A 27,018-nucleotide genomic window follows, 5' to 3' on the forward strand; every position below is an offset into this window, starting at 1 on the left:
TCTGAGTCTATATAATGTTCCAATATTTAGACGGACATTATCTCTGAGCATGTAATTGGTGACACTGGTGGCAATAGAGGCCTTTGCGAAAAATGCAACTTCTGGGCCTTTCAATCCCATATATTGGATCGGAATAGAGAAAAGAGAGATCTCACAGCGAATGGTGATAGTACAACAGCGCCCAACATTTTATGATGAAGATTTAGAAAAAGTGCCCAATTCTTTATGGACTACAGGCCCCTATGACATAGGCCTATTGAATGGGGTAGGGGTAGGTTTTCTTGCTTTATGACGTCAATGAGTTTTTGCTATAAATGTGTATTTTGTCATGAAAAACGTTGAGACTTGAGCAAACGTCCGTTGATGCCTGTTGTACTCCCTGTTTTAGACAATTGCAAATAAAACAGCTACCCTTTGCCAACTTCTTGAGTCTGTCTTATTATTGGTGTAAGAGAACATTCTGCATCCCCATCCATCCAATAAAGCGCTACCTCGCTTAAAGGGCCTACAAGTTCACTTCCGTTGGTCTTTATCTTTCCCGCCCGATCCCTTAATTGGACCCAGCAGACCATTGTCTCCACCAGTGAGTGTCATTTTCCCTCTGCACCTGTGCAGGCCACTTTAGCTCTGGCATTGCATAGGTGCAGTGTCTGCGACCCCTTTTTATGATGTGCTTCTGCTTTTTTCCCCTTCTTTCATTTTTATTTTGCCCCCTTGATGCTGCCTTTTCTCTGGTGCCCCTCGGCCCTTCCCCAGCTCTCATGCACCCGTTTTTGCAAGTAGCTTTGCTGGTGTATTTTTCCGCCTCCCTCCCGACCCCTAATTGGGTCCAGCAGATCATGTCAGACACACCACCCAGAGCAGCCTGGTTCCATGTCATTTCATCGCGGGATGTTTTTTCGCGGGGTTCTTTACCGCGATTTCTTTTCGAAAAAAACCATCAAATTCTTTAGACCCCCCCATTAAAAAAAATGCAATGGTTTTTTCCCAAAAAAATTCGCAGTAAAAAACCCCGCAAAAAAACATCCTGCGACAAAAGGACGTCGTACCAGCAGCCTATGCCCGGGCAGCCCTTGGAAATGGGCCTTGAGGGAAGGGCAGCTCTCGAAGAAGCAGCTCCAGTCCGTGTTTGCTCGTGTTTGCCTGGGAAGCCTGCTGCCATCAACCAGCAGCAACTGATAAGTGTTTTGTAGGTAGGGGGTACAGCCATTTCTGTACTCCATTAACTACCCCACCTGTCTCATTACCTAATATCTTACTCCCCCAGGTACTCAGCCTACTTATGCTTATCAGCCATAGTCGGCATTTACCCCACCTGTATAAGGTAGCCATTTTGAATCTAGCCTCAATGTGTAAGGTGACCATTTTTTCATCAAGCCAATTGTCAACCACAGTTTGCTTTTTGGGCAATTATGGATGCGGTACAATTGTGACATCTAGACAGAATTGTGAACAGAATTGTGAAGATTAACATGCGTTACATGTAGACAGAATTGTGAAGATTAGCCTTGCGTCACATCTAGACATAATTGTGAAGATGAACATGCGTTTCATCTAGACAGAACTGTGAAGATTAGCCTTGTGTCACATCTATACAGAATTGTGAATATTAACATGCATTACATTTAGACAGAATTGTGTAGATTAGCCTTGCGTCACATCTAGACATGATTGTGAAGATGAACATGCGTTACATCCAAACAGAATTGTGAAGATTAGGCTTATGTCACATCTAGACAGAATTGTGAATATTAACATGCGTCACATCTAGACAGAATTGTGAAGATTAGGCTTATGTCACATCTAGACAGAATTGTGAAGGTTAGAATGCGTCACATTTAGATAGAATTGTGGAGATCAGCATGCGTCACATCTAGATAGTGATTCCACTAACCAACCTTCCTGAAAAAACTCACCCCTTTGCATATACCTCTCAAACTCTGAACTAAACACAACTATACCTATAAAGCACAACAACCTGCACACACTTCACTACACCGCAACAACAATACAAAGCATGCATAGCCTCGCACAACAGCACATGACGGCTACCATCCAAAAAAGCACACCATAGCTCATTGAACGGTGTAAACTGAACTGAAGCTGCAACAGCACATCACAGCTCTCTTCCTCTTGTCTCCTGCGGAGTCCCAATAACTTACCCCCACACCTTACCCTCTTGCTTTATAGATCTGCCTGAACGCCAAAGGACCAAGCAGGTGGTGACAGTGCGTGGTATAAAAAACCTATAACGTAACTAACTATAAACAGGATTTTATCTGTAGGATTGCGTCGCTTCTAGACAGGATTGTGATTAGTAGCCTAAGCCACATTTAGACAGAACTGTGAATATCAGCCTGCGCCACATCTAGACAGGATTGTGAATGACAGCAAGTGCCACATTTTAGATATAACTGAGAATATTAGCATGCGTCACATCTAGACAGCACTGTGAATAGTAGCCAAACCCATATTTAGCTAGAACCGTGAATATCCGCCTGCATCACACCTAGACAGGTTTGTAAAAATAGGCTCGAGTCCCTTCGAGACAGGATTGCGAATAGTGCCACTGCCAAATTTAGATGAATTGCGATTATCAGCATGTGTCACTTCTAGATTAAGAGAGATTAAGATAAAATATGATAGGCCTGTGAATATTAGCCAGCGCCGCAATGAGACAGAACTGTGAATGTTAGCTTTGAGACATATAACCCACTGATCCGAAAGCTCAAATTGCTGCATACTTAACTCACAAAAATCCACACAACCACCTTCTCGAACACCAACCTGCATGCACTTCACCACACCGCAACAAACATAAAACACATAAGCACACAAGGATTGACATCGATCCAATATTCACACCCAAGCTGAGCACACAGTGAAAACCGAACTGAAGCTGCCAACCGGACACCACCCCTCTATTTCCTACTTCCTCTTCACCCGACTTACCCCACCATGTCTTCTTGTTTGCAGACCCGCCTGAGCGCCTGGAGACCAATTCCGTTGGTGACAGTGCACGGTACAAATACCTTTAACATTAACATAAACATAAACGCCTGATAGCCTTGAATGTTTCTTGGAAGAAGAGAACATTGAATCCTAAAATAAAATTGTTCCTCAATCTAATAAATATGTGACAAGGATGTGAAAGCATATCCAAACAGCAAGCTGCATTCAACACTTTTAGCCTGTCCCTCAATCACTCCACTAGCTGTATGGAGAGGCAGGATCAAAAAGGTTTCACTTTTTAGCATTACTTTCTCAGAATAGAGGGCTGTTTGTGAAAAAAAACACAAACACAAAAATGCGTCCTAGATTTGCAGCAGTCTAAATTTGTTTGTATTTAGTGATTTATTCTGGTTTTCTTTCTGGTAAGGGTTTCATACGCCGGCACAGTAGCAAACTTTGGTGGTATTGGGAGATTAATTTACCCTGGATATTGCAGTGATTTAGCGGCAAAGCAGGGATTTTAATGCTTGGCTTTCTAGTCAATAATGTAGGGACTATACCGCACCTTCATTAAGGAAGCCAACAACGCACAAACTCCACATGCCCCTGACACCAAAGATCCCATTTAAACTGCTCTGAAGCTGGATCCAACAACTTTGAACTGAGAATTGCCTTTGGACATAGGTGCATAAGAATGCAGGATTACACAGTCAGGTTGCAATTGCAAAAGGCTTGCACACCTCGACTGGTGTAAATGCTTAGATAATCCAAGGTAGTACAGACATGAACTATGACAAATAACCTAAAGTAGGATTCAAACACACCCCACACAATTCCAGTATCTAGTCATTACCGCGATGGAAAAATATTCTTAGGGTCAACAATGCTTTTTTCCTCCCATGATTCAGTAATTTCCTCACATATTCTAGGACTGGAGTTTGTTCATCTAAGCAAACCAGCCATAGAATATGCTGAGATGGTGGTTGAGTAAGACAAAAAAAACACAGTTGACGACAATTATACTTATTTCACAAATATGACATAGAACCACAATTTCTGGCACATGCGCACTTGCCTCCTGTGTGAATAGTTCTACGCAAAATTAACAGTAAGTTGAATTTGATTTGTAAGGCAGGCACCTCTTACCCTCATGCCCCCATTTGCTATCTTGAGCAATAAGTCGCAATGCTACAATGCAAAGGGGCGTATGTACATTTTATTTTACAACATTGCAAGGAAAAATATATACAACCAATTGTGAGCATCCAAACTCCAGTAGCCCAAGAACACTTTTGCACAAGTCATTGTTGTTCATACCAACGCAGTCACACAATAGGTGAATTTGAAAAATCAATTCTCATAACACCATCTTGCCATTTTTCCTACGGATATATAACAAAACTTGAAAATGAAAGCTTACTTCTTAAAATTGAGGGATGCATAGTTTGATATTTTTGAAAGCAGAGGTGAAGAACAGTCCCTTTTTAAACATTGTGATGGGGTAAGTGGTAATTTGACAATCAAGTACCCCATTACCCAAGTGAGGCTTTGGCACATGGATACAAAAATATGGAGATAAACTATTTAAGGAGATTTCCTGCGCTATGCTACATTTCGGTATGAGGAGAATATAAGGAACCTGCTTCAAAAACAAATATGTGCAGACAATAGCAGTCTTGTCCAATTGGTGATATGGACCCCTAACCCGACCAAAACAGATTGATCAAAAACAGATCTTGGTCTCAGGGGCATCAAATCTGTCTGAGAGTCCATGCAATTTGCTACACGAGATACAAATATACTCCAGTGTTAGTGCATCTTTCTCCAACAAAAAATACAGCAGTCTGACACACATTTACTCCAGCCAGTAAAAATACAAGTTTAGTTTTTTAATAAAATAATCTAGAAAACGTATCTTCTTGGAAAACAAATAGCATCCTTTATGTCATTCATATAAGAAAGCCACATACAAATTCACAATTTGAGCTGGGATCAGATGCTGTTCTTTGTGGAATCCTTGACACCAACATTAACAAGAAAGGGCACAACATATTTAAAAATGTTCATCTGTCACACATTGCAATTCAAGGTGACATAGGATGAAAAATTATTTTGATGTACAATGGTCCAACAGGAAACATGCAAGCAATTCCCTGACTCATGGTTCTCAACTGGCCACAACATATGCCCCACTGGGGGAGCGGGGTTCAAAGACAAAATCAAAAATGAACAAGTGAGAAAATTAAATAAGAAACCAGTAAAATCACACAACTTCTACATAAACTAAAAAAGGCCAACATAACTTACAAGAAATCCCACTACTTGTTGAGAAGATTGAATGCAAAATATTGATGTATTCCCGAAAACATTCTATGGGTCCCTAGAAAATATACTTCTTTAATTTGCTACATGGTCCACAGGGAAGGAGAATCAGCGCTCCTTTCAACTCACTTTCTTGGTAATGTTATTTTTGGATTTAATAAATATTTTATAAAAAAAGTTCATGAACGCACACCCAAATAGTTGGATTCCACGGAAATTACAGACAGAGGCAGCAACAACAACTGAGTGATGAACATGGAAAAAAAAAGAAAAAGTCCAGTAAAAAAGAAAATGCAGATATTGCAGCTGCCTCTGGCACAGATTTGTTGGGTACAGTGAATACCTTTTCCAAAATAAAAAACAGAAAAAGAAAAACTCTACACATGGGCGCGGCTGTATCTTATTTTCCACCGCCTGGACCTCATTCGGAAGAAAAAGTACATGATCATTAGGAATAAAGAGGACGCTAAGTACAGAACCACACAGAGGCTCATGTCTATGTTTGAAAACCCGATCCCCAAGAAGGAGATGGACTGTTTATCCTCTTCCCGCACAGCCACCTGTTCCATCCCACGTTTACTTTGGTCTTTTGGGTCTGGGTGTTTATTCTGTATTAACTTATCCAAGAACTCAGGCCGCAAAGCATCTTTGGAATCCTGCATTTCCTTCTTGCTCTGCCCATTTGGTTTCTTTGGCACACTTTGGTCTTTTTTTTGGGCCTCGGATAAATGATCTTCTTGGCTCTCGTCCCTCTCGTTCTCCGTGAACTGGTCAGAAGTATTCTCAATGCTGTAGAAGTGCTTCATGAAGGCCAGCACATCTGCCTCATTCCAGGTCTGTGGATCCTTGTCTACGAAGCATGACGGACAGAGGTCTTGGTTGGGCCACTGGAGTTTTGGAAACTTTGGGTCCTCGCTAGGCGCACCTGGGAAATAAAACAGGACACTGTTTCAAAACAAATCATCCAGTCATCAGTCCACACAATTCTTAAGAAAAATCTTATTACAGTCACATGCAGTGTCACAGGAACACATTCATCAAGTGTTTCGGCCAACCGATCTGCTTCTTGAGGAAGCAGTTCAATGAAAAGCAAATACAGTAAAGGCCATTTCAATAGGGTTAAAATCTGGGCAAAGAGCATAAGATAGTTTATCAAAGAGTACAGAAAATAAGGATGTCAGATCTCTTGTAGTAGATTGTTAGGTTGGTCAATGGTTTAAAAGAACTTCTACACCAAGGGGTCTCACAAAGTTATGGATGGAGGTAGGCCATGAGCTAGCACTCAGATCAGGGCAGCTAAGAGTGGGAGTGCTCTGGAAACTGGCTTCTAACTAGACATTTTCCTTTCTAAACTGTGTATCTGGAACCAAAATGATAATTATACAAAAGTAAAATAAAATCTAAAAAAAGACAATAAAACATAAATCAACAAATTATTCACGCCACTATGATCAGTCCCCAGGCCCACATACCAAGCTTATTCTGGGCCCTGGTTTTATGCTGTATTCAAGGCAACAAAAATGTGTACTCCCTGCTAGCGTGTTATAATTCACTCTTGGTGAGTAAGTAATAGTGCTCTGTGCAGGTGTAGAACTGGCATTCACGCCAGTGAGAGAGCGACTTCTAGACCTGGCTAGTTTGCAACTTTAGTTGTTTACCTGCTCGGAGTTCAAAAAGACATACACTACAAAGAAAGGGCATTTATGTTGCAGTCTTTTTACTGGTTCAAGCATCAGATGCAAATTCACATAAAGAAAAATCACAATTTTCATATGTATCACCACACTGACCCATCTCAAGCAATCAACCCCAAATTAAGGCTGCATTCTCATCAATTCTTAAACCATGAATACTTTAGAAGAGGCCGTGTCACTTGGAAAGTGGTCTAGTAAAGTATGGCAACTCCCTTCATTTTACCTCTAACCCCTTCAGGACTAGAAACTTGAAAAGGTATTGGCCATTCATCCTGAGCAACAACCACCAGCAACACTGCAAACCACCCAGCCTCATCTCTAGTGGTATCACCCCTGCTAAGAACGCATGCTACCCAAAGGACAACATTTCCCTATGTTCTGACTCACCTCGCCTCATGAGCCTCTTGAATGCTTTTGGCCTACTCTAGAAAACATGCTGCCTCCTCAATCCGAAGATAGACAGCAGAACAAATAGAATAAATAGAACTAACATCATGCATGAGGTCATCTGTCTAGACAATGAAAATGTTGAACAAAATATGAGACACCAAATTAAGAATTCTAGATAGCTGTGACCTGAGGCACACACAGACATGCAGCACACAATGGAGACATTTCTAAGGGGGCTTCTGGACAGGGTGAAAAGCCCTTTGAAACACTGTGGGTGTTCAGAGTGCCTTTCGATGGGGGAGATCAGATCTCAAAATTAAGTGAAAGGTCACGCATCTTTCCAATGGGTCTGGGTCTCAGTCTCTCACACACAACTCACAACTCAAAACAACATAATTCAAACAAGCACAACATGTGGAGGCTGTGTTCTGGGGCCATGCAAAGTGATGAGTGGCAACTCAGAGGGCAGGGTGCCACCCAAAGCCATTGGAGTTTGAGCCTAGGGGTGTTTTGGGCAGGATACCCTGATCACCCACCATGTCCCAGTCACCTGGCATGGAACAATCATAGTACCGCACCACATGCCAGTCTTGGGGGCCAAGAATCTCCCCACCATCCACTATTGCAGACCAGATCCAAAGGCATTATTAACCCTGCCCAAAACTCGTGTGAGTCCTTGAAGTGCAAATTAAGTGTACCCACTCACCTGATGCTCACTTTGAGCAGACCCAAAGCTTCAATGTAGAAAAGAACATTTTCCCTCCAGGGGAAATGAGTGTACTCAGTAATGGTAGAGAGTGATTTGAAAATAATGCCGTCCTATCCGAAACATCAAAGCAGTCATTTCACAGTGGTTGTGGAACCTGCACCAAACTCTGCAGTTCTGCAGATCGAATGTTTGCGGTCCACGGCTTTCCGAACGCTGAGAGCTCAGCATGGGATGGAGAGTTTTTTTTATTTAAAAAAATTAAAATTTTAAAAATGTTTATACGTGCGTTTAGTTAAACAAAACCTTTTGCACGAATCATAACAAATACATCCACATTCAACATAAAGATATATCACAATATCAGAAGAATCAACAAAATCAAACAAAATCAAAATCAACATTATAAAACACATTAAAACATACACAGCGAAAAAGTACCAAAAGTGCAACAATAGAACAATAAAACAATGGAAATATTCAAAGAAGAATAAAATTCATAGAAAAGATGTCACCCTTTCATAAAACCGCCCCAAGCTACTTCTGTGAGTCCTGGCTGACTCTTTTTCAGATACAGTATGCAGCCCCGGTGATAACTAGAGACTCTGCAGAATAAACTGCTGCCCAAAATGTATTAAGAGAGAACATGGACAGGTGGCTAACCAGATTCCTATAGCCCTTAAGATAATAAGATGACAAAACGGGGCAAGCCTTACCATATCAGCACTTTCTGTCCTCATAAGGGATACCAGACCATCCACCAACATAATAATTACAGGGAAGAATGTTGAAATGAAGATATAAGCTAAAACGTTTAAGATCATAATTACAAAATGTCATCATATATTCACAACGTTTCCCTGTCTTGATTCCTTGAGTGGCATAAAGTGTGTATTGCTTCTTATGACTTAACCTGTCAAGATTTTGTATTTTATCCCACTCTAGCGCTTTGATTTTCAAATGCCCCATAAAGTTAGGCTGGGACGCTTCTTGTTCCAAGAGAATAGTTAAACCAATTTCCTGCAAAAAAGTATTCACCATAATCCGCAAATCCTGCAACAATGGATTAGTGTTACTATCACAGGAAGATCTAGCAATGATGCCCATAAGAGCATCCCGAGTATCTTGAGCGTGCATAATCTTTGCATATAATTTACAGCAGCGAATTCTCCAGAGGGTGGTGAGTGAAATAAGCCCAAACTCACATCTAGTGCATTCTACAGGTACCGAGCTTGGTAGTCTCAGAACTGCTCTCCACAAACTCCCTTTTATCTCATCAAGCCATGATATTTGGAGAGATTCAGCAGCATTGTTCTCTGGCAAAAGATTCCCATGCCAGGAATGTAATGTTGCTAGTCCACTGAGCCCTCAATGCAAAGATGAAAAACTAAATGTTCTGAAAAGTTATCCAGTTTGTTTCCAGCCTCCAAAAGTAGATGCTGAAAACCCCAAAGGCGGCAACCAGTTAGAAACAGTGGAGGAAAGCTCACATCTAAGATGGCTGACATGCAGTATTTTTCTGAGCCTGGAGCCCAAAGGAGCTTAAGGGACAATGGCTAAGCCCAGCCCCCCTTTTTTTACTCTGTTTATTGGCACATATGTATCAATGGTTATACCTCCAACAACAATACCCGATTTCAACATTGCAGATTGAATCATAAAACCAACAAGAGGGCAATTAATATTTCCAGTAGACAAAACCTTATAGGAAGAGCAACCATAATGTAGGTTCACAAATAATGTTCATGTCATAGTGGTAGAGGGGAGGGGAGGGCAGATATTGTATAGCATGCCATGCCAGAGCCAGCTCAGGAGGACCAGTCCATTCAAATCTTTATAGATATCCCTCGAACGATTGTGTTGGCATCATATGTCTCTCAGGGTGGTCTGTCATCCGAATGACAGAACATTGCTCGCAGAAAGGCATTCTAAGCTTTCAAATATGCTGAAGATTCTCTCATGCCTCTTATCAAGGCTCTATACCATTATACAGTTTTTGCATAGACCACTTCTTCACATCTCCCCACCACAATACAGATCGCGTGCCTGCACTATGCTTCCATCACATGGATATCCTTCTTTTGGCTAGTGTACAGGCCAGGTCCATTAATTTTACCACATGTCTAACACATGGCTGGTCACGAGTAAAAACCAACAGGCCCTCTGCTGGTGTACAGTGATATCTGCTCACTCCAGCTCCCTCCATCACCTGTCATCTGCTGCCAAACGACTTGGGTGATCGGGCACTGATATTCGTTGGTTCAGTGCCACAACATTTCGTAGAAACCTGATTATTACATTTCTTGAGTCTATGGGATCATGTATGTCCTGTGAAGCACATTCAATTTTATCAATCGAAAGCATGCATTACAGGAAAACCATTTCACAAACACCAATGCACAGTCCCACTGTTTATCTTCTATCACATGACCAAGTTCTACGTCCCATGCTAATTTAATCAGTGAAACTCTAGTGCATGCACCGGATAGCAGACCTCTATATATGTTGACACTGGCTTCCATCCATCCTCTTACTCATAATAGTGACAGCATGTTTGGGTTCCTCTGGCCAAACTGGCCACTTCACTTTGGCAAGCTTAGTGAGCCAAATATCTCAGAAATTGTCCCTTACGTACCCCAGAATCACTGACCATGTCTGGAAAATCCCTAAATACCCCATCTTTGAAAAATATCACCCCAGCTAGCAAGACCTCACTCCTCCCATTTCCTGAAGCTAATAAGATTGTGCCTATCGCTGCTTATGTTCGCCGACAGAAGTATATGTGGCGTGTATACATTCCCCAACTTTAGGACCTTTACTATTCTGCCCCATATCCTTCTCCCTAGTGTCAAATGGTAGGGCTTGTCTTGTAAACAGCCCTCAGGAATCCAGAAGGCCTCCTTGAGCATGTCAGGTTCCATAGTAAATAGGTGGTAATTAAAGAATTATTATCCTTATGTTCTTTGTTTATTTCATTGTTAGGTTTAAAAACTAAATATAGTCCTTTCACTGTTAAAATGGTTGGGCCTTAACTTCCATATTCAGAGTACTGCAGATACCCCAAGCCAAGATGGAGGGCAGAGGCAGGAGTTCTGATTGGGTGGCAGGTTGACAATGGTGTGACTCCCAACATTCTAAACTGCCTTTCATTAGTTTAGTTTCCTGAGCTGGTCATGTTTCTGTTTATCTCCTATGTTTTGGGCCTTGGAAAACTCTTAAGAAAATATCTTCAACACTAAAAGAAAAAGAAACAACTCATTCAAGTTACATCTACTCTAAAGAAATTAATTTTCCCTGTGGAAGAAAACGCTGAGAGGTCTTCTAAAGCAAAAAATAAGCTAAGTACTTTTTATGTAATTAATCTAAATGAACTGCCAAAGTTAGCCTTATCTTCTGTTATTTTCTCCTCTGAAGTGCAAGGATTAAAAGACGTCGTGTTGTGAAGCCAGTGTTTTTACATGGCAAACTCATTCATCAGAGATTAAGTCATGAAAACATGATATTTAAAGGCTATTAAAGTTAATGACTGCACAGGCAACCTTGTTTTTTTTAAAAGCAGCACAAAGAAGGATATTTATTTTTGAGCCAAGGTATTTTTAACAAAGAGGAAAATATATAAGACTTGTTTACCATATTATATGAGGAATCTTCCAAATGCATCTCATTACATGCAAAGACGTTTTTGAGGAATAACTTTACTTTAAAACTGCACTCAACATTAAATGGTATTTCCTTTGGTTGTTGAACTATTTCCATAAAGAGAGGTAAATGAAATGGAATGAACTGATTAAGGAAATAGTATCATTTTAAGGAAAACAAAAGATTATTTCTGTGTTTTCAACTATTTTTTCAAGTGTGCTTCATTCAAAAGACTCATCTTCTTGAGACATTCTGGAGTTTGTGTTCACAGTTTTATTGACATTGTTTGGAAACACATTTTCTTTTCTTCAAGTTCATTTATTTCCACAAGGAACCTCCATCAGTTTAGTCACTTGTAATGACATTCAGTTCATTGGTTTTCAGCAGCACAGTTATGAAACATGACCACCAAAGTTTGCTTTTAGGGTAAAAGAGTTGGAGTTATTTCAAAACTAAAAAAAATATATAGAAATAATTATCATCCTCTGGGCTTTTTGCAGAGGGTATTCAGGTAGGATTGTTGATATTCATAAAATAATAGTTGTTTAGTTTTGTAATATTATTTAATGCTTAACAATTTTCATTCATGCAGAGACCGGATGAAGATAGAAGATCCAGTGTCTGATTTGTTATTTTATCCACTTTTCCCCCTTCCCCCCAGGGGTGTCTAGTACTCAGTTGTTCAGTTTAGTTGTGAGCTAGACATCTTAGTGGGATCGTGTGACTCAGCAGCTCCTGCGTTGGATGTGGATATTACCAGCCTGACAGAGCACCACTGGCTGTATGGCCCCCTGCATTAGTATAGTATCCAACATCATATCATCTACCAGCCACACCGCCTGGTGCTGTGATTGAGCAGCTGGGCAGTATAATTCAAACCATGGGGGTTGAATCCCCACTATCCTCATTAACTCATGCATAGCATTGTCAATGCAATTTTGTGCCTCTTCTTGTCCCAAATAAACCCCTTAACAAATGAGTTCAAAGCTTTGAAGAACGTACCTTGAATATAAAACAAAACGTTGGTGAAATAATATTACAAGCGAGAGAAGACTAGCATTTTAATCAAAGCCATCCTTCCCATTAAGGATGCAAACCCCAGCCCTTCCCCAAATAAAAGGATTAGGTGTAGACTCTCACTAAAAGTGCCACTCAGGCAGAGGCTGGAAAGCAGCATATAAGCACCCAGCCTCAAATGCTCAGAGGGGTTGTTGGAGAAGTTGTGGCGAGTGGTCAGACAGTGTTGAAGTACAATAGGAAGAGCGGAAATGATGTGCCGGAGGCGAGGGGGTGGGAAGAGAGACCAGATATAGCATCAGAGGAGGAGGTGGTAACAGAGGAGGATGTGGTAACAGAGGTGGGGGTCGTCGCATCAGAGGAGGTGGCAGTAACCGAAGAGGAGGAGGTCGAGACAGTGGAAAGAACTACCACTAAAAGGGACTAAGAGGGTACCCGCTGAGACAGAATGGACAGGAAGTTAGGCGGGGGTTGGGCTGTGCCAATGCAGGGTGAGGAGGCAGGAGGGGATGGAGACCCAGGCAATGAGGGCACATCAGGAGTAGTTTGTGTGGTGGTGAGGAAGCCCCAAGATGTAAAGGGAGAAAGAAAACAGAATTAAGTGAGGACATAGTGCCAACGGATAGACGTGATGACCCTTGGACCCTCCTCACCTGAGGGTGATACTACAGCTATACAAACATCTAATCCACAAGACAATACAACTAACGGAGAGGCTTTACACACTTGAGGAATGAGATCAGAAGAAAGGGGTTGGGAAGCCTTGGGTAACCTGTTATGCATCTTTGAGGTAAAACAGTATCCACCCAGTGTGAAAGACTTAATTTGGGTGTATCATTCACCCCCTTTTAGTTGATCGATATCCCAATAAAATTATGTACACACTAGTTCAACCTGCATAGGCCAAGGCTCACAATTCGGCCAAAATGAGGTCTGCTTGATTCACCCAAGGGAGAGGTTTGTGGTTCATGGGCATCCAAAAGACGCGGGACCCGAGCCTGCTGGGCCTAGAGACCCAAGCTACTCCTCACTGATGATGTGCAATGAGGCCAAAACATGTCTGGAAATGCTTGTAGTTTCGTGCAGAAGGGATGTGACCTAGCAGGTTGGTACCAAGTCTGATTTGCATATGGTCTTTCCCTTTCTGTAGTGGCTTGGAAGGCTGAAAAACAATGTTCTGGAGGGTTGCCCATAGCTGTGCCCATGGTTAAGATACATTCTAAACTTTCCAGTAATCACCTTTTGGTTTTGCTTTCCAACTGAGCACTAACCATGAAGAGGAATGTCAGTGGCTATGTAATGCCCTTTTATTGCCTACAGTGTATTCTCCATGAATCCACACTCTTTAGAACAGAAACTACACACTAACTTAATGAAGAGGGTGGATTGAAGGAATCTACTGTGAGGAATCTGAAGGTGTCTCACCCGCTAGTCCCCAGGGATCTGTCATCCAGGTGGCCAGGACACCGCCATTGCTTTTGGATCCAGTTCCTGGGGGTGGACCAGTGCGGGAGGGTCACCTGGATGAGGGGTCTTTGGGGAGTCGAAGTGGGAAACCGGAAGGTGAGACGCAGTATCCTCTTCCCAATAACACCTATTCCCCATCCTACCAGGTAGGATATCTAGGAACTCAGATACCACTCCTGGCCCGTCTGCCGTCTCTCCTTCTTTCTCCTCCTTTCCCTTGTTCAACCCTGATGATGTTTCTAGACAACTCCGATCTATGAAAGTCTCGTCAAAGCAGGTTCTCCCCTGCTCATGCAGAACATGGACCACATCTACGCCCTTCTAAAGAAGCCCTCGGCCAATCCTTTCTCTCTGGCTAACCATCTCCCGATCTCCATAACTCCTTTCCTCCGCAAACTCTTGGAAAAGCTGGCCCAGCTTAATCAACATACTGAATCTGTTGGTTGCCTTCATGACCACCAGTCTGGCTTCAGAGCTGCCAGAAGCACGGAAACTGCTCTCCTGAACACCCATTAAGACTTGCTCTCCAATCTTAACTCTAACCTCCCTTCTGTCCTCATTCTCCTCGATCTATCCTCTGCTTTTGACATGGTTAACCATGCCATCCTGCTCAATCGTCACTGCGACAACCTTGGTATTAATATACCAGGCCCTGGCCTGGTTGACCTCCTTTCTCACTGACCGACCCTCTCTGGTGCAACTGGGGTCTTTCCTCTCTTCTATCTCTCTCCAATTGTGGTGTTCCCCAGGGCTAAAACCTCTCTCCGTGGCTCTTCAACCTCTACCTGGCACCTCTTGCCCACCGCATTGCTACTTTCTGCGCCAATTTTTAATGTTATGCGGATGACACGGAGCGCTCTTTCAGGCTCCCCTCAGCCATCTCTGCTTCTTCTCTCATACCAGACTGTCTGGCCACAATTCAGGAATGGTGTGCTGCCAAATATATATATATATATATATATATATATATATATATATATATATATATATATATATATATATCCTCTCCTCTTCTCTACTCTAGGGGTCATCTTCCACTCCACCCTCTCCTTCTCTTCTCACTTCCCGCTGCACCTCCTCTGAGGTATTCTTCCTTTCCTCACTTTCCCCCAGAAGCTCACTGTCCCCAGAGCTCTGGTCCTCTCTAGGCTGGACTATTGAAACAGCCTCTTTCTAAATCTTCCTGCCTTCACTCTTCGACCTTTACAACTTATCCAGAACAGCACTGCGAGACTTGTCCTTGGCCTCAAGCCCAGGAATCGTATCTCTAAAGCTCTGAAATCTCTTCACTGGCTCGCCGTGGCAAGGATCACCTTCAAAACCCACTGCATTTCCCTCAAGGCTTTCTGGGGCCTGGGACCACTCTACATCCCACTTTCTCTTCCAAAACATCTTCCTTCATGAGCTCTCTGCTCATCCACCTTCAACTCTGAGAGTCAGACGCTTTTCCCAGCAGAGAGTTTGGGGCAGATCTATCTCCTCGAATGGGGCCTCCCTCTGGAACAGCCTCTCTCAAACTCGAGCAGAACCACCTCTGGACCTTCCTTTTCGCTTCCGCTTTCTCTCTTCTTCTCCCCTGCTGATGCACCTGATTGCTCTGTGCACTGGTCATCTGGTCACCCTCTGAACTCGGGCCCAGGCTCCTGCATCTCCAGTTGCCCTTGCACTGCCTCCGGGCTCCCCAGCACTTAAGGGCCTGTATCTGCAACCCTACAGTCCCTTCTCTCTGCACGTGTAAGCCACCCGCTGGCTACACTTGTGAGTTAACTGCACTCCCACTTCTATTAAGATCGTTATTTTGTCCTCCCTTTGTTTCCCCCTCCTTGTCTTGTTGCCCCTAGAAACACTTGTACAGGTGCAATATAAATGCCTCCCTGCCCCACCCCTTTCCGACACAAACACTTTTTCACAGACAGCTCACTATGAGAGAAAATTGACTAACACCTAAGCCGTATACCTGACATGTCCCAACACAAGGTTCAGGCAGAGTCGGCCAATTACTGATAATTACACACACCTGGCTTCCATCACACTTCCCCAAACAGATAAAATAAAAGGCGGAATCCGAAAGCACACTCTGAGCAAGACAAAACACATGAGGAAGCTGCAGTTCCGAGATGGCAGTTTAATACGAGGAGAAAGACGGAAAGCTCAAAAAGGGAATTGGCCTTGGCCTTTTCAGAGGAAGGAAAACATGACTTTAACAACCCCTTAAGGATAAGAAACAGAAGACCGAGAATTAAAGCTGAAGAAAGGTGCAGTGTGTGTCGAAGGTACCCGGGGCCCGCCCACATCGACATCCGAGGCGGGAAGGGGAGAGCGATTGCTGCCACGGTACTGTACTTGGCTCCAACAACAAAGCTGCTCCAGTAAAGTCAGCACAGCCGGCAAGACTGATAACAGACCGGTCTGTCATTGTCTGTCATTGTATGAAGAAATGTGCAAAGAACAGAGCATAAGGCGTATGTGATGAGCGACGCAAATATAATTGAATATCAAAGGAGTGAATGAACTGTGAAAGGCCAAGTAAGATGCTATGTACAGAGTGATCCGGTGCCACGTGGGTGCCCATTCGAAGGTCTCCGTTAGATATCCAACATAGAGTGTAACATTGTGAACTGTAAAATCGAAGTGGTCCTGCAACGGGGTCAAGCCAAACCCTGTGCAAATTCGAAAGTCTTCGATAGTTTGATGCAAACTGAAATTGGTCCGAGCCTAGCTGAGGTATACTAATTGTGTAAAAGAGGATCTGAGACCGACTGAGGGGGGATCCGGGGAGAACTGTGAGTCGCCCAAGAAAAGATATACAAACTGTAATTGGTCTGAGCCCGGCTGAGGGAGACTAATTGAGTAAAAGGGGATTTGGGCCCGACTGAGGGGGATCCGGGATGAAGAATGAATTGCCCTACTTGAATGCTTGGAAAGGAACTTTTTTTGTTTGTTTGATACATCAGGCCCTTTGGATCAAGAGACTTTTGATAACTAAATAGACTTGGGCGTAGAAGGCCCTGATGCTTGAAATAGAACTGTGTCCTCATGCCGAAGAAGCCCAAGAGTGTGCTATGCATGAGTGAATCGCCTTGTCACGTGCTGAAAATGTGGGAAAGGGAGGCCAACGGCCTGAACATCCTGACTTATTTTGTGAACACTCCTTTTTTTCATGAACATTTCCCCACACTATTTGTAAATTACAGTAAGGATTGGCAATAGGTTTTTTAGTATAGGCCATTTTATTTTGACGAGACTGCACTAGGACTGCGTTATTATTATTTGATGGTCGTAGCTTGCTCCCATCTTAGATTTAGGTTTAGATAGGCGTTTATCACACCCTTGATGATGTTCAATTAACACCCTTGAACTGTGGTCACTTGTGTCTGTCTTACTTTGTACCATGCCTTCCTTACACTACTCACTGAGCATAAACATAAACTACTAGGGAGGATTCTGTCAGTCCGGTATTCAAGCTGTGGCCATCATAAATCTAGAAGTTCAGTTCACCTTGGCTCATCTAGTAGCAGCAGTTGTGTCAAGCAGCCAACTCCCAGGGAAGTCAAGAAGAAAGAGTAGCACAGCATCACAAAAAAATAAAAAATAATAAAAAGGTATTTAAGCACAGAAGCCATTATGAAAATAAACATTGCCTTCCAAAAGATAAGTAAATGTCTTGGTGAATGTTTCAGGTAATTCACTTTGGAAAGGTTTTAGGAGAGTCTTTTAGGATTTGGCCATACTCGTTGGGGTCAACCGTGGTCGAAGGTGAACTGTGGGGGCGTTGCCAAGATGGCAGAGTGAGAGGATGCACCACTGTATCCTGCTCATAACCCCGGGCGCCCGATCTTGGTCAGTCATGGAGTCTTCCATTAACAGATATGCCTGCAGTGAGTGCCTGAAACGACCGGGAAGCGATTGTGGCCCACGAAGAATCTTGAGACCCCTCACAAGGATGCACTGGCACCAACAAAAGTGTGCCCGGCCGGACTACAAGATGGCGTCCTAGCGCGCCCTGTGAATGGCCCATATTGGGCACCACAGTGAGCCCACTTAGTGCAGACGGAGACCTTGTCGCACTTCTAAGGCTGGAGCTTATAGCAGCGAGCAAGCCACGGCCAAGGAGGTAGGAGGCGTACGCAGAATGACCGTAGTAAGCGAAGGCAACTCCTTGAGTCACATGAGAGGCAGCGCAAGACATCCCTGGAGCGCTGCCCCTCTCATTAATTGCAGAGGGGAGGACAGGCTCCATGAACTCTCAAGGGGACACCCAGCAGTTCCGGCACATAGACCCGAGACACGTGACGACCAGTGCATCCCGGCGTGCAATCACTCACGAATACCAGAACACCAAAAACAGGCTCTCACCCACTGGGCAATGAAGGCTCTGGGGACCACATCGCACTGAACAATATTATTCGGGACGGGCAGAAAACTACTGACAGGAGGAGGGAGCCGGTCTGAGAGAGAAGCCAACAAGAATGTCCAAAGCAACACGGAAAACACAAGGTACCAATATGTCTGGTGCATTCACTTCAATCCTTGAAAGATGACATCGAAGACTTTTCATTCCGAAATGGCTATGCTATGGAAAAAATGTCAGAAGTCACTGGAGAAAATTGGAGACACAACTAACTCGGGTGAATGGGGAGACGACAATGATAGAGCCATTGCTCATCTTGAGATTGATCTCCCTAACTTATGGTAAAAGTATGCAACATTAAAAGAAACCACTGAAACCCTGCAAATGAAATGCTACGACCTTGAAAATAGAGCGAGGTGAGAATCTACACATTTGGTTCCTGAATGAAGGCTCTGAGGAACATAACAGAAGCCTGCAGAGGGCAACTCTACAAAGAGATGCTTTGAAATACCACACACCAGCAACTCCGCCCCCCGCCAGACACATTGTAGTTAAACTTCATAATTTCAAAATAAAATAATCCATACTGGGCGAAGCAAGGTAATTAAGATGAATACTGCTCCTAAAAAGCAAAATCCAGCTTTTCGGGGATGTCACCCAACTCACTCTGGCGAAAAGGAGAAACATGAAACCGGTCACGGAAGAACTCCTGAAAAGAGACATCCGATCCAAATAGACATATGCCCTGCAATTCAAACTAGAAGGGAAGATCAATATGATTTTCACTCTTGAAGCAGGCTCAACACTACTGGGTATCCCTTTGCAATCATCAGAAAATACAAGTGTAGAAACTCAGAGGAGAGGCTCCCAGCATGAACAAAGAGGAGACAACAGGCAAATCAAGAAGTCCAAAAATGACAGAGAACAATGAGTGACATGACACGATGGGCAATCGGTCATGCACTCGCAGGTAAGTTCAGCCGGGGGCCACATTCCCGGAGAACGAACATCACAGGGTGGATACAGGATTGGCGTAGGCCCTCCCTGAGTTGGGCGACCAAAGCTAATAAAAGCTACTCTCTCCACATAAAGCAACACTGAAGGACCCTTAGCCAGACCAGTAAATTTGCTGGCTCTCCCTAAGAGGGCCGACGGACCTCTGGTCTGATATAGGGGTTCCACTATTTATTGGCATGCTGTCAGGCGGTTGGGTTGTGGTAGGGATGGAGAGTATCCACAATGGTCACCCAGATGGCCTACATGGAAGAAAAGTAGATTTTGTTGCACCGCACTGTTATAAACAAAATAGCAGTGATAGCTTGGCAGACATGGGATATACCGGCATAAATCAATTGACGGGGGCTCCATGGGCGTATTTTCAACTCATCAGAGAAAAGACACTTAACATGTGACAATGATTGACAATCTCAGCACATTAAGCGTGCAGGGCCTAATGCCTGATAAAAAGGATACAACTCTTTGGGGAACTGAAGCGATAGGTCTTCACAGGTTTCCAGGACACCCACCGATGCAAGGCAGACCAAATCAGACTAGGTCATAAAGGATTACCCCTTGCAGCTCAACACCTAGCAAAAATGTAGGAGTAGCCCTATTATTCCATAGGGATATAGTCTTTAAAACAATTTATAAAAAAGGACCTGGTGGGTAGATGTTATTCCATGGGGAACTTACAGGGCAAAAGGGTGACAATAGAATCTTTTTATGCACCTATCACAACTCAAGAGCTGTTTAGGCAGAATTTCATCAAGACTTTGAGATCCATGAAGGTGACCTACTTCTTCTTGGTGACATGAATCTGGTCATGGATAGCTCGCTAGATCACTCATCCCAAAATACACACTCTACCATTGGCTCAGTCACACCTAAGTAAAAACAGGCACTAATGTACCTCAACCTGATAAGATTATTGGCAAACACCCAAGAGACAAAGCGTATTCCTATAACTCTTATGTACACAAGTCGGAGTCCAGAATAGACTATTCGTTCCTCTCCTCAAGCCTAATACAAAAGATGCTAAGAGTAAACCTAGAACCCCTGTCCTTGACAGACCACAGCATGTTTTTAGCCTCCCTCCAGAATCTTCATGTTAAATAAAGGGCCCACACCTGGCGCTTGCCACCGGAAATCTTTACAGATGTGTCCTGCTTTGAGGTCCTGAAAAAAACACTGTGAAAATATCTAACTCACAACCAACCAGAAGACATCCACAGGGAATCATTGGGGCACCTTCAAAACTGTGGCAAGAGGCTCTATCCTAGCAGCTGCAGTCGCTATGAAACACAGAGAAGCTTTACTGAAGAGTACCTTCTTAGGAGAAGTTAAGGTAAAAGAGAAGGCCTTTCAAATTCATCAAGCAAGAACTATACATAAACAACTGGCTAGTGGTAAACACCAATTACACTAAGATCCCAGAAAGCTGAACATACAATATCATGCCCGAGGTAAGGCAGGGAAAATACTAGCTAATCTCTTAAGGGAAAGTCTTTCTATACACAGTGACAATTGACAAGCGGGAAGAAAAGGGGGACGAGGATAGCAAGAAGCAAACCTTTCATAGTCTTAATTCGAAGCTATACACAGCTGGCCCGTCCAAGGAGATGACACGGTCTGCTTGCCTGGAGAGGATTGACCTACCTCAACTATCAGAAAGAGATAGAAACCTTCTTCACTCTCCCATAGGAACCCAAGAAGTGCAAACTTCGATTAAAACTCTCTTAAAGTAAACAAATCCATGCATGTTCAGTCATATTAGAGAGGAAGGTTAACCTCTCGACTCAATGAGGGAGGCCCAGGATAATTCAATATTAAAGCCAGGCAAAGATCCTTGGTTATGTACATCATATAGGCCGATAGCCTTACTTAATTTGGATGCAAACCTTTTAACCAAAATTCTAAGCAAGACAATAGACAAATATAAATATATGCCATTGTTGATCGACCCGGTTCAAACAGGGTTCATTATAGAAAGAGTGTTAGAAGGTGTTTAGACTTACATCATTGTGTTTATACTTACATCATTTCAGCTGCTGCCATGTAACCTAGTTACCAAAGAATCTTTGTTGTTATGATTAAGCAAGGGTTCCAGATTCGAGCAGCAGAGAGAGGATTGAGAGCAGGAGGACAGCCCACAGCTGGGGGCCTTTCTCTTGGATGAACTAACTAAATAAATCCTCACTAAAGACAAGGATTGCAGTGAAGTGTGGTCATTTACTTATTAACATTGGCGACGAGGACTGGGCCAAGGAGAAAAGGCCCCCAGCAGCAGCAATATTGATTACAGTTTGGATGCAACCGGACAGAGCGGCACACTACATGTGTAATAGCAGGCGAGAAACACGGCCATTCTCCTGGAGCGGAGTAAACCAGTAAGGTGTATCCTGGAGCGGAGTACGAATTCTGAGGAAGAAGTCAGTGCCTGGGAGTGAAGTGAACCACGAAGGAATCCTGGAGCAGAGCACGAATACTGAGGAGGTTGATTTGTGGTTTGTGATTTGCAACTACGAGAGACTGCGCTGACAACACCAGCAGAGGTCCCACCTGAGGTCACTCACAATTTGGATTGCCATTGCCTTGATTACTCACTTTGACACACAGCAACTGGTTGTGCAGTTGGACGCCAGACCTGGAACGGTGGATCACACAGGAATCTACCTGGTGGGTGCACACCTTGTAAAATTAAGTACAGTTGAGTGACATTGTGGCTGTGCAGGGTTTGTTGTCTGGGGGTGACATTCTTTAATTCACAGCATGGCTAATGTCCCAGCCCTAGTTTTCTTCCTTCCTACACCAGGTGAGCCTAGAGTGCGTTGGATAGACTGGAAGGAGGGATTTCAAAAATATGCACTGGCAGCATTTGGACCCAACTTCTCCAATGAGCGCAAAGAGGCGCTCCTATTTCACTGTTTAGGCGCCGCAGGGCAGGAAGTGGTCAAAAAACGACCAGAACCTCCAGACATTCCTGATGGGGGGCCATATGAGAAAACATTAGCAAAATTAGACAAACACTACTGTGTTGAAGAGAATATAATTCTTGAAAGGTACAAATTTGCTACGAGAGCTCAGAAAACTGGAGAGAGTATTGAGGAATTTGTAACTGCTCTCAGAGGTTTAGCCATCAAATGTAGATTTGACCATTGTCGAGATGAGCATGTCGGGGATCAACTCATGATTAAGTGTTCTAACGATATCAGGAAGGAGTTATGGAAGGAAAGAAATCCTTCTCTTGATAGAGCAATTGAGATAGCGAAAATGATAGAACACACAGACAAATGTATACAAATGCTTCAGTTGGATAATACATCTCAAGATAAGCCCAAAACAGATGACAATGAAGCTGCCATACACAAGGTTTCGAGAGTGATGCAGAGAGGTGCGGCAACTTCGCACCGCCCTTGGAAAATGGGTAGGAGACCTGAGGGTCGCCAAGGTCCCTCTACCAGAGCATGGGCACAAGGATCATCTACCAGAGGGTCGCCCAGTGAGAATGTTACATTCAGGGGTGGCAGGGACTCTGGTTATCCTAGAGGTGCATCAACTAGGAGGTGTTTCAGATGTGGGAGTCTATCTCACAAAGCATCTGACAAAGAATGTTATGCAACACACATTGTATGTAATGAATGTGGGGTCAGGGGACACATGGCTAGATGCTGTAGGAATTTTTATACTGCCTCAGGTCAAATACATGAAGTTAATGCAGATCAAGAATTTATATCAATTGATGATGCTGGTAGGGAAGTTATTTTTTCTGTCAATGCCATCGATGGGAAGGTCAGGAAAAAGAAACCATATGCAACTGTGTTAGTTGGAGGGGGGCCAGTATCAATGCTCATGGACAGTGGAGCAGATTATACTTTGATAAGTGTGCAAGTGTGGAAGGAGAAATTTGGATGTTGTACATTGTGGGAGAATGTAGTCAGAGCAAATGCTTATGGAGATGTGCCCATAGAAATTTTAGGGTGCTTTAAAGCCAAGCTCCAATTCAAAGACAGGAAGGCGATAGGGACTGTCCATGTGGCCAACAGAGGTGGAGAGCTGTTGTCCTGGAGTGATCAGGCAGAGCTCAAGATAAGACTTGAAGCAAGCCACCCAGAACAGGTGTTGGCAGTGGAAGGTGAAAAATCTGGTGGAAAATCGGTCTCGAGCACTGTTATGGAAGGGGCCAGAGGGCAAATGAGTGTCACTAAGTTAGGGTGCTTGAAGGGATTTGTGCACAAAATTCGTTTGAAAAGAGATGCTATTCCCAAAGTTGCCAAATTGCGGACCATTCCCTTGGCCCTGAGAAAAGATGTAGAGAGTGAATTGAAAAAAATGGAAAGTGAAGGAGTGATAGAGAGAATTGATTCCTCAGAGTGGGTTAGTCCTATTGTAATAGTGAGAAAGGGCAATGGATCTCTGCGGATATGCAGAGACCTTAGACACCTGAATAAAAATGTAGTGGCTGACAAATTTCCTTTACCCAGAATAGATGATTTATTGGCAGGTGTGTCTGGTTCCAAGGTATTTTCTCTTATTGACCTCAAATCTGCATATCACCAAGTAGAATTACACCCTGATTCTAGAGATCTCACAGCGTTCATTACCCCTATTGGCCTTTTCAGGTGTATAAGAATGCCATTTGGATTGATTTCAGCAGCTAGTGTATTTCAGAACGTCATGTACAGATTACTGGGAGGAGAGAGAGGTGTCATGTGCTACCAGGATGATGTGCTAGTATGTGGGAAAAATGAAGCAGAACATGATAAAAGGTTAGAGAGAGTGTTGAACATATTCAAAGAGGCTGGCCTTACAGTATCGTTAGAGAAATGCATATTTAAAACTGACAAAGTTGAATATCTAGGTCATGAAATTACAGGTGAAGGGATCAAACCCAAAGAAAAGGCCATAGAAGCCATTCGCAAGATGGAAGCACCAAAATCCAAAGCAGACATACTGTCTTTTCTAGGTTTGGTTGAATTTTATGGCAAGTTCGTTAGAGGGTTGTCAAATTTGTCAAGGAATATGAGGATGTTGACTCGTAAAGGTGTTACGTTCAAGTGGAATGAATCATGTGAGGAAGAGTTTGGTAAGATTAAAGATGCCATAGTTAATGCACCCATTTTGAAAACGTTTGAAGAAAGTAGACATTCATTACTATTTGTGGATGCTAGTGACTATGGTATTGGGGCAGTCCTAATGCAGGAAGATCAGGAGGGATTACACACCATAGCATTTGCATCTAGATCTCTCAAAGGACCTGAGAACAGATACTCAGTGGTAGAAAAGGAAGCATTGGCTTGTGTCTGGGGAGTGGAAAAATTCAAGAGATATCTGTGGGGCAGAGAATTCACAGTATGTACTGACCATAAACCCCTTATAGGAATATTTACCAAAGGTGGTCTGGAGGGAGTCTCCAGACGCATCATGAAGTGGGTGACGTCCCTACAAGGCCTGCAATATGACATGCTTCACGTTAGTGGTGAAACCAACGTAGTTGCTGATGCCCTATCTAGATCAGTAGTGAGAGAAATTGTGTCTGAGGAGTCTTCTCTGACTCGTGAGAAAGGTGTTGAAATATTTCAAGTTCATGAGTCAGTAAAGAAAGAGGAGTGGGACAATGCATGTTCTGAGGATGAATTGTACCAGAGAGTTTTAACATTGGTGACGCAGAACAGAATAAGAAATTATCTTGGTGATTTAGGTGGGTTTGCCAAAGTTAAGGAAGAACTCTGGATTGATAAAGGATATTTACATAGGGGACATCAGATGGTTGTACCTATCAAAATGAGAAAATTAATAATTGAGCTAGCTCATGTTGGGCATTTGGGACTGCCCAGAACCAAAGTCTTAGTTAGAGCAGAATTTTGGTGGCCCAATCTTGACAAAGACACTGAAGAAGTGGTCAACAATTGCTGCGATTGCATTGAAGGTAATAAGGGTCTCAGAATTCAGAAAGTACCCATGACTGTTAGGAAGCCATCCACGGTTCCCTGGGATGAGGTTGCTTTAGACTTACTAGGTCCTTTCAATATCAGTGGTGGGAGAGACACCTATGTATTGGTCGTCATAGACTTATTATCCAAGTGGCCTGAAATATTTACACTAAGAGATATATCCAGCAGTAGCATCATTAAATGTTTGGAGCAATTATTTTGGAGAGAGGGATTCCCCAGGAAGTGTTTATCAGATAATGGCACCCAATTGGTTTCCAAGGAATTTAGAGAGTTTTTGAGTAACCATGGCATAGAACAAGTAACTACCTCATTATATCATCCCCAGACCAATGGGTGCGTAGAACGCTTCAACCGTACACTCATGGATGCCATTAGAATTGCGGTAGCCACAGGAGGTGACTGGGTCAGGACCATAATGGAGAGAACATTCCAATATAGACTAGCACCGCACAGTGTTACGGGTGTATCTCCATTTGAATTATTAAGAGGGAGGAAACCTAACTCACACATGTGTCCAGGCTGGATGGGAAGGTCAAAATTTGTAGGAATAGATCTGGAGGGAGTGAGAGAGAAGATATTTGAATCAGGGGTAAGATCCAAGGAGCAATATGACAGGAAAAATGCTTGTAGAGAATTCAGTCTTGAGGAAGGTGATTGGATCAAGATCAAACTTCCCACCAAGGTGCGCAAAGGCGCATCCATATTTTCCCAGCCCAAACAAGTTGTTAAAGATTTGGGATCTTCGGTTCTTGTTAAAGGAGGTGGGGTCTGGAACAAGGAGAGGATAGCAATTTGCAAAAAGGTAAACAACACCTTGTAACTGCACTGCACGGTATTTACTGCATTTTACTTATTCCTCTACATAGCGTTGTATCAGATACTATGTAAATAATGAACTGTTTGATCTTCAATGAAATTGTTTATCTACTTTAGGCAAACACTTATATTTTGGTAAAAGGAAGGGAGGTGTTAGGAGGTGTTTAGACTTACATCATTGTGTTTATACTTACATCATTTCAGCTGCTGCCATGTAACCTAGTTACCAAAGAATCTTTGTTGTTATGATTAAGCAAGGGTTCCAGATTCGAGCAGCAGAGAGAGGATTGAGAGCAGGAGGACAGCCCACAGCTGGGGGCCTTTCTCTTGGATGAACTAACTAAATAAATCCTCACTAAAGACAAGGATTGCAGTGAAGTGTGGTCATTTACTTATTAACAAAGAGGAACAGAAGACCATAAACGGCGGGCCCTGCATCTAGTGGACAAAGTCAGTCAACACCCAGTTCAATCTCTTCTTCCAACCCTAGATGCTGAAAACGTGTTCGACAGAGTGGACTGGGGATTTCTGAAAGCAACTCTCCAAAAATTCAACTTTGTTCCTAGAATGCTTGAGATGATTCTAGCAAATTACAAGCAACCAGGGTCATGCATCCTGGGCAACGGAGACCTTGCAGCACCTATACTGTTCACTTTAATCATGGAACCCCTCACCAACAACACACAATTATACGGAAAGTAAAGCATTACCACA

General features: G+C 43.1%; 1 protein-coding gene across 1 annotated transcript in view; it reads right to left on the reverse strand.

Annotated features, from left to right (window-relative positions):
• Positions 1-4,148: 4,148 nt before the first annotated feature.
• QSOX2 (quiescin sulfhydryl oxidase 2) overlaps positions 4,149-27,018 on the reverse strand; it is a 578,728-nt gene continuing 555,858 nt past the window's right edge. The window contains exon 12 of the mRNA XM_069609564.1: positions 4,149-6,199. Coding sequence (XP_069465665.1) covers positions 5,652-6,199 — 548 coding nt within the window. The 3' untranslated portion in view covers positions 4,149-5,651. The remainder of the gene's footprint in view (positions 6,200-27,018) is intronic.

This window comes from Ambystoma mexicanum, chromosome 8 (assembly GCF_040938575.1).
Source record: "Ambystoma mexicanum isolate Mex_15411 chromosome 8, UKY_AmexF1_1, whole genome shotgun sequence".
Lineage (NCBI taxonomy): Eukaryota > Metazoa > Chordata > Amphibia > Caudata > Ambystomatidae > Ambystoma > Ambystoma mexicanum.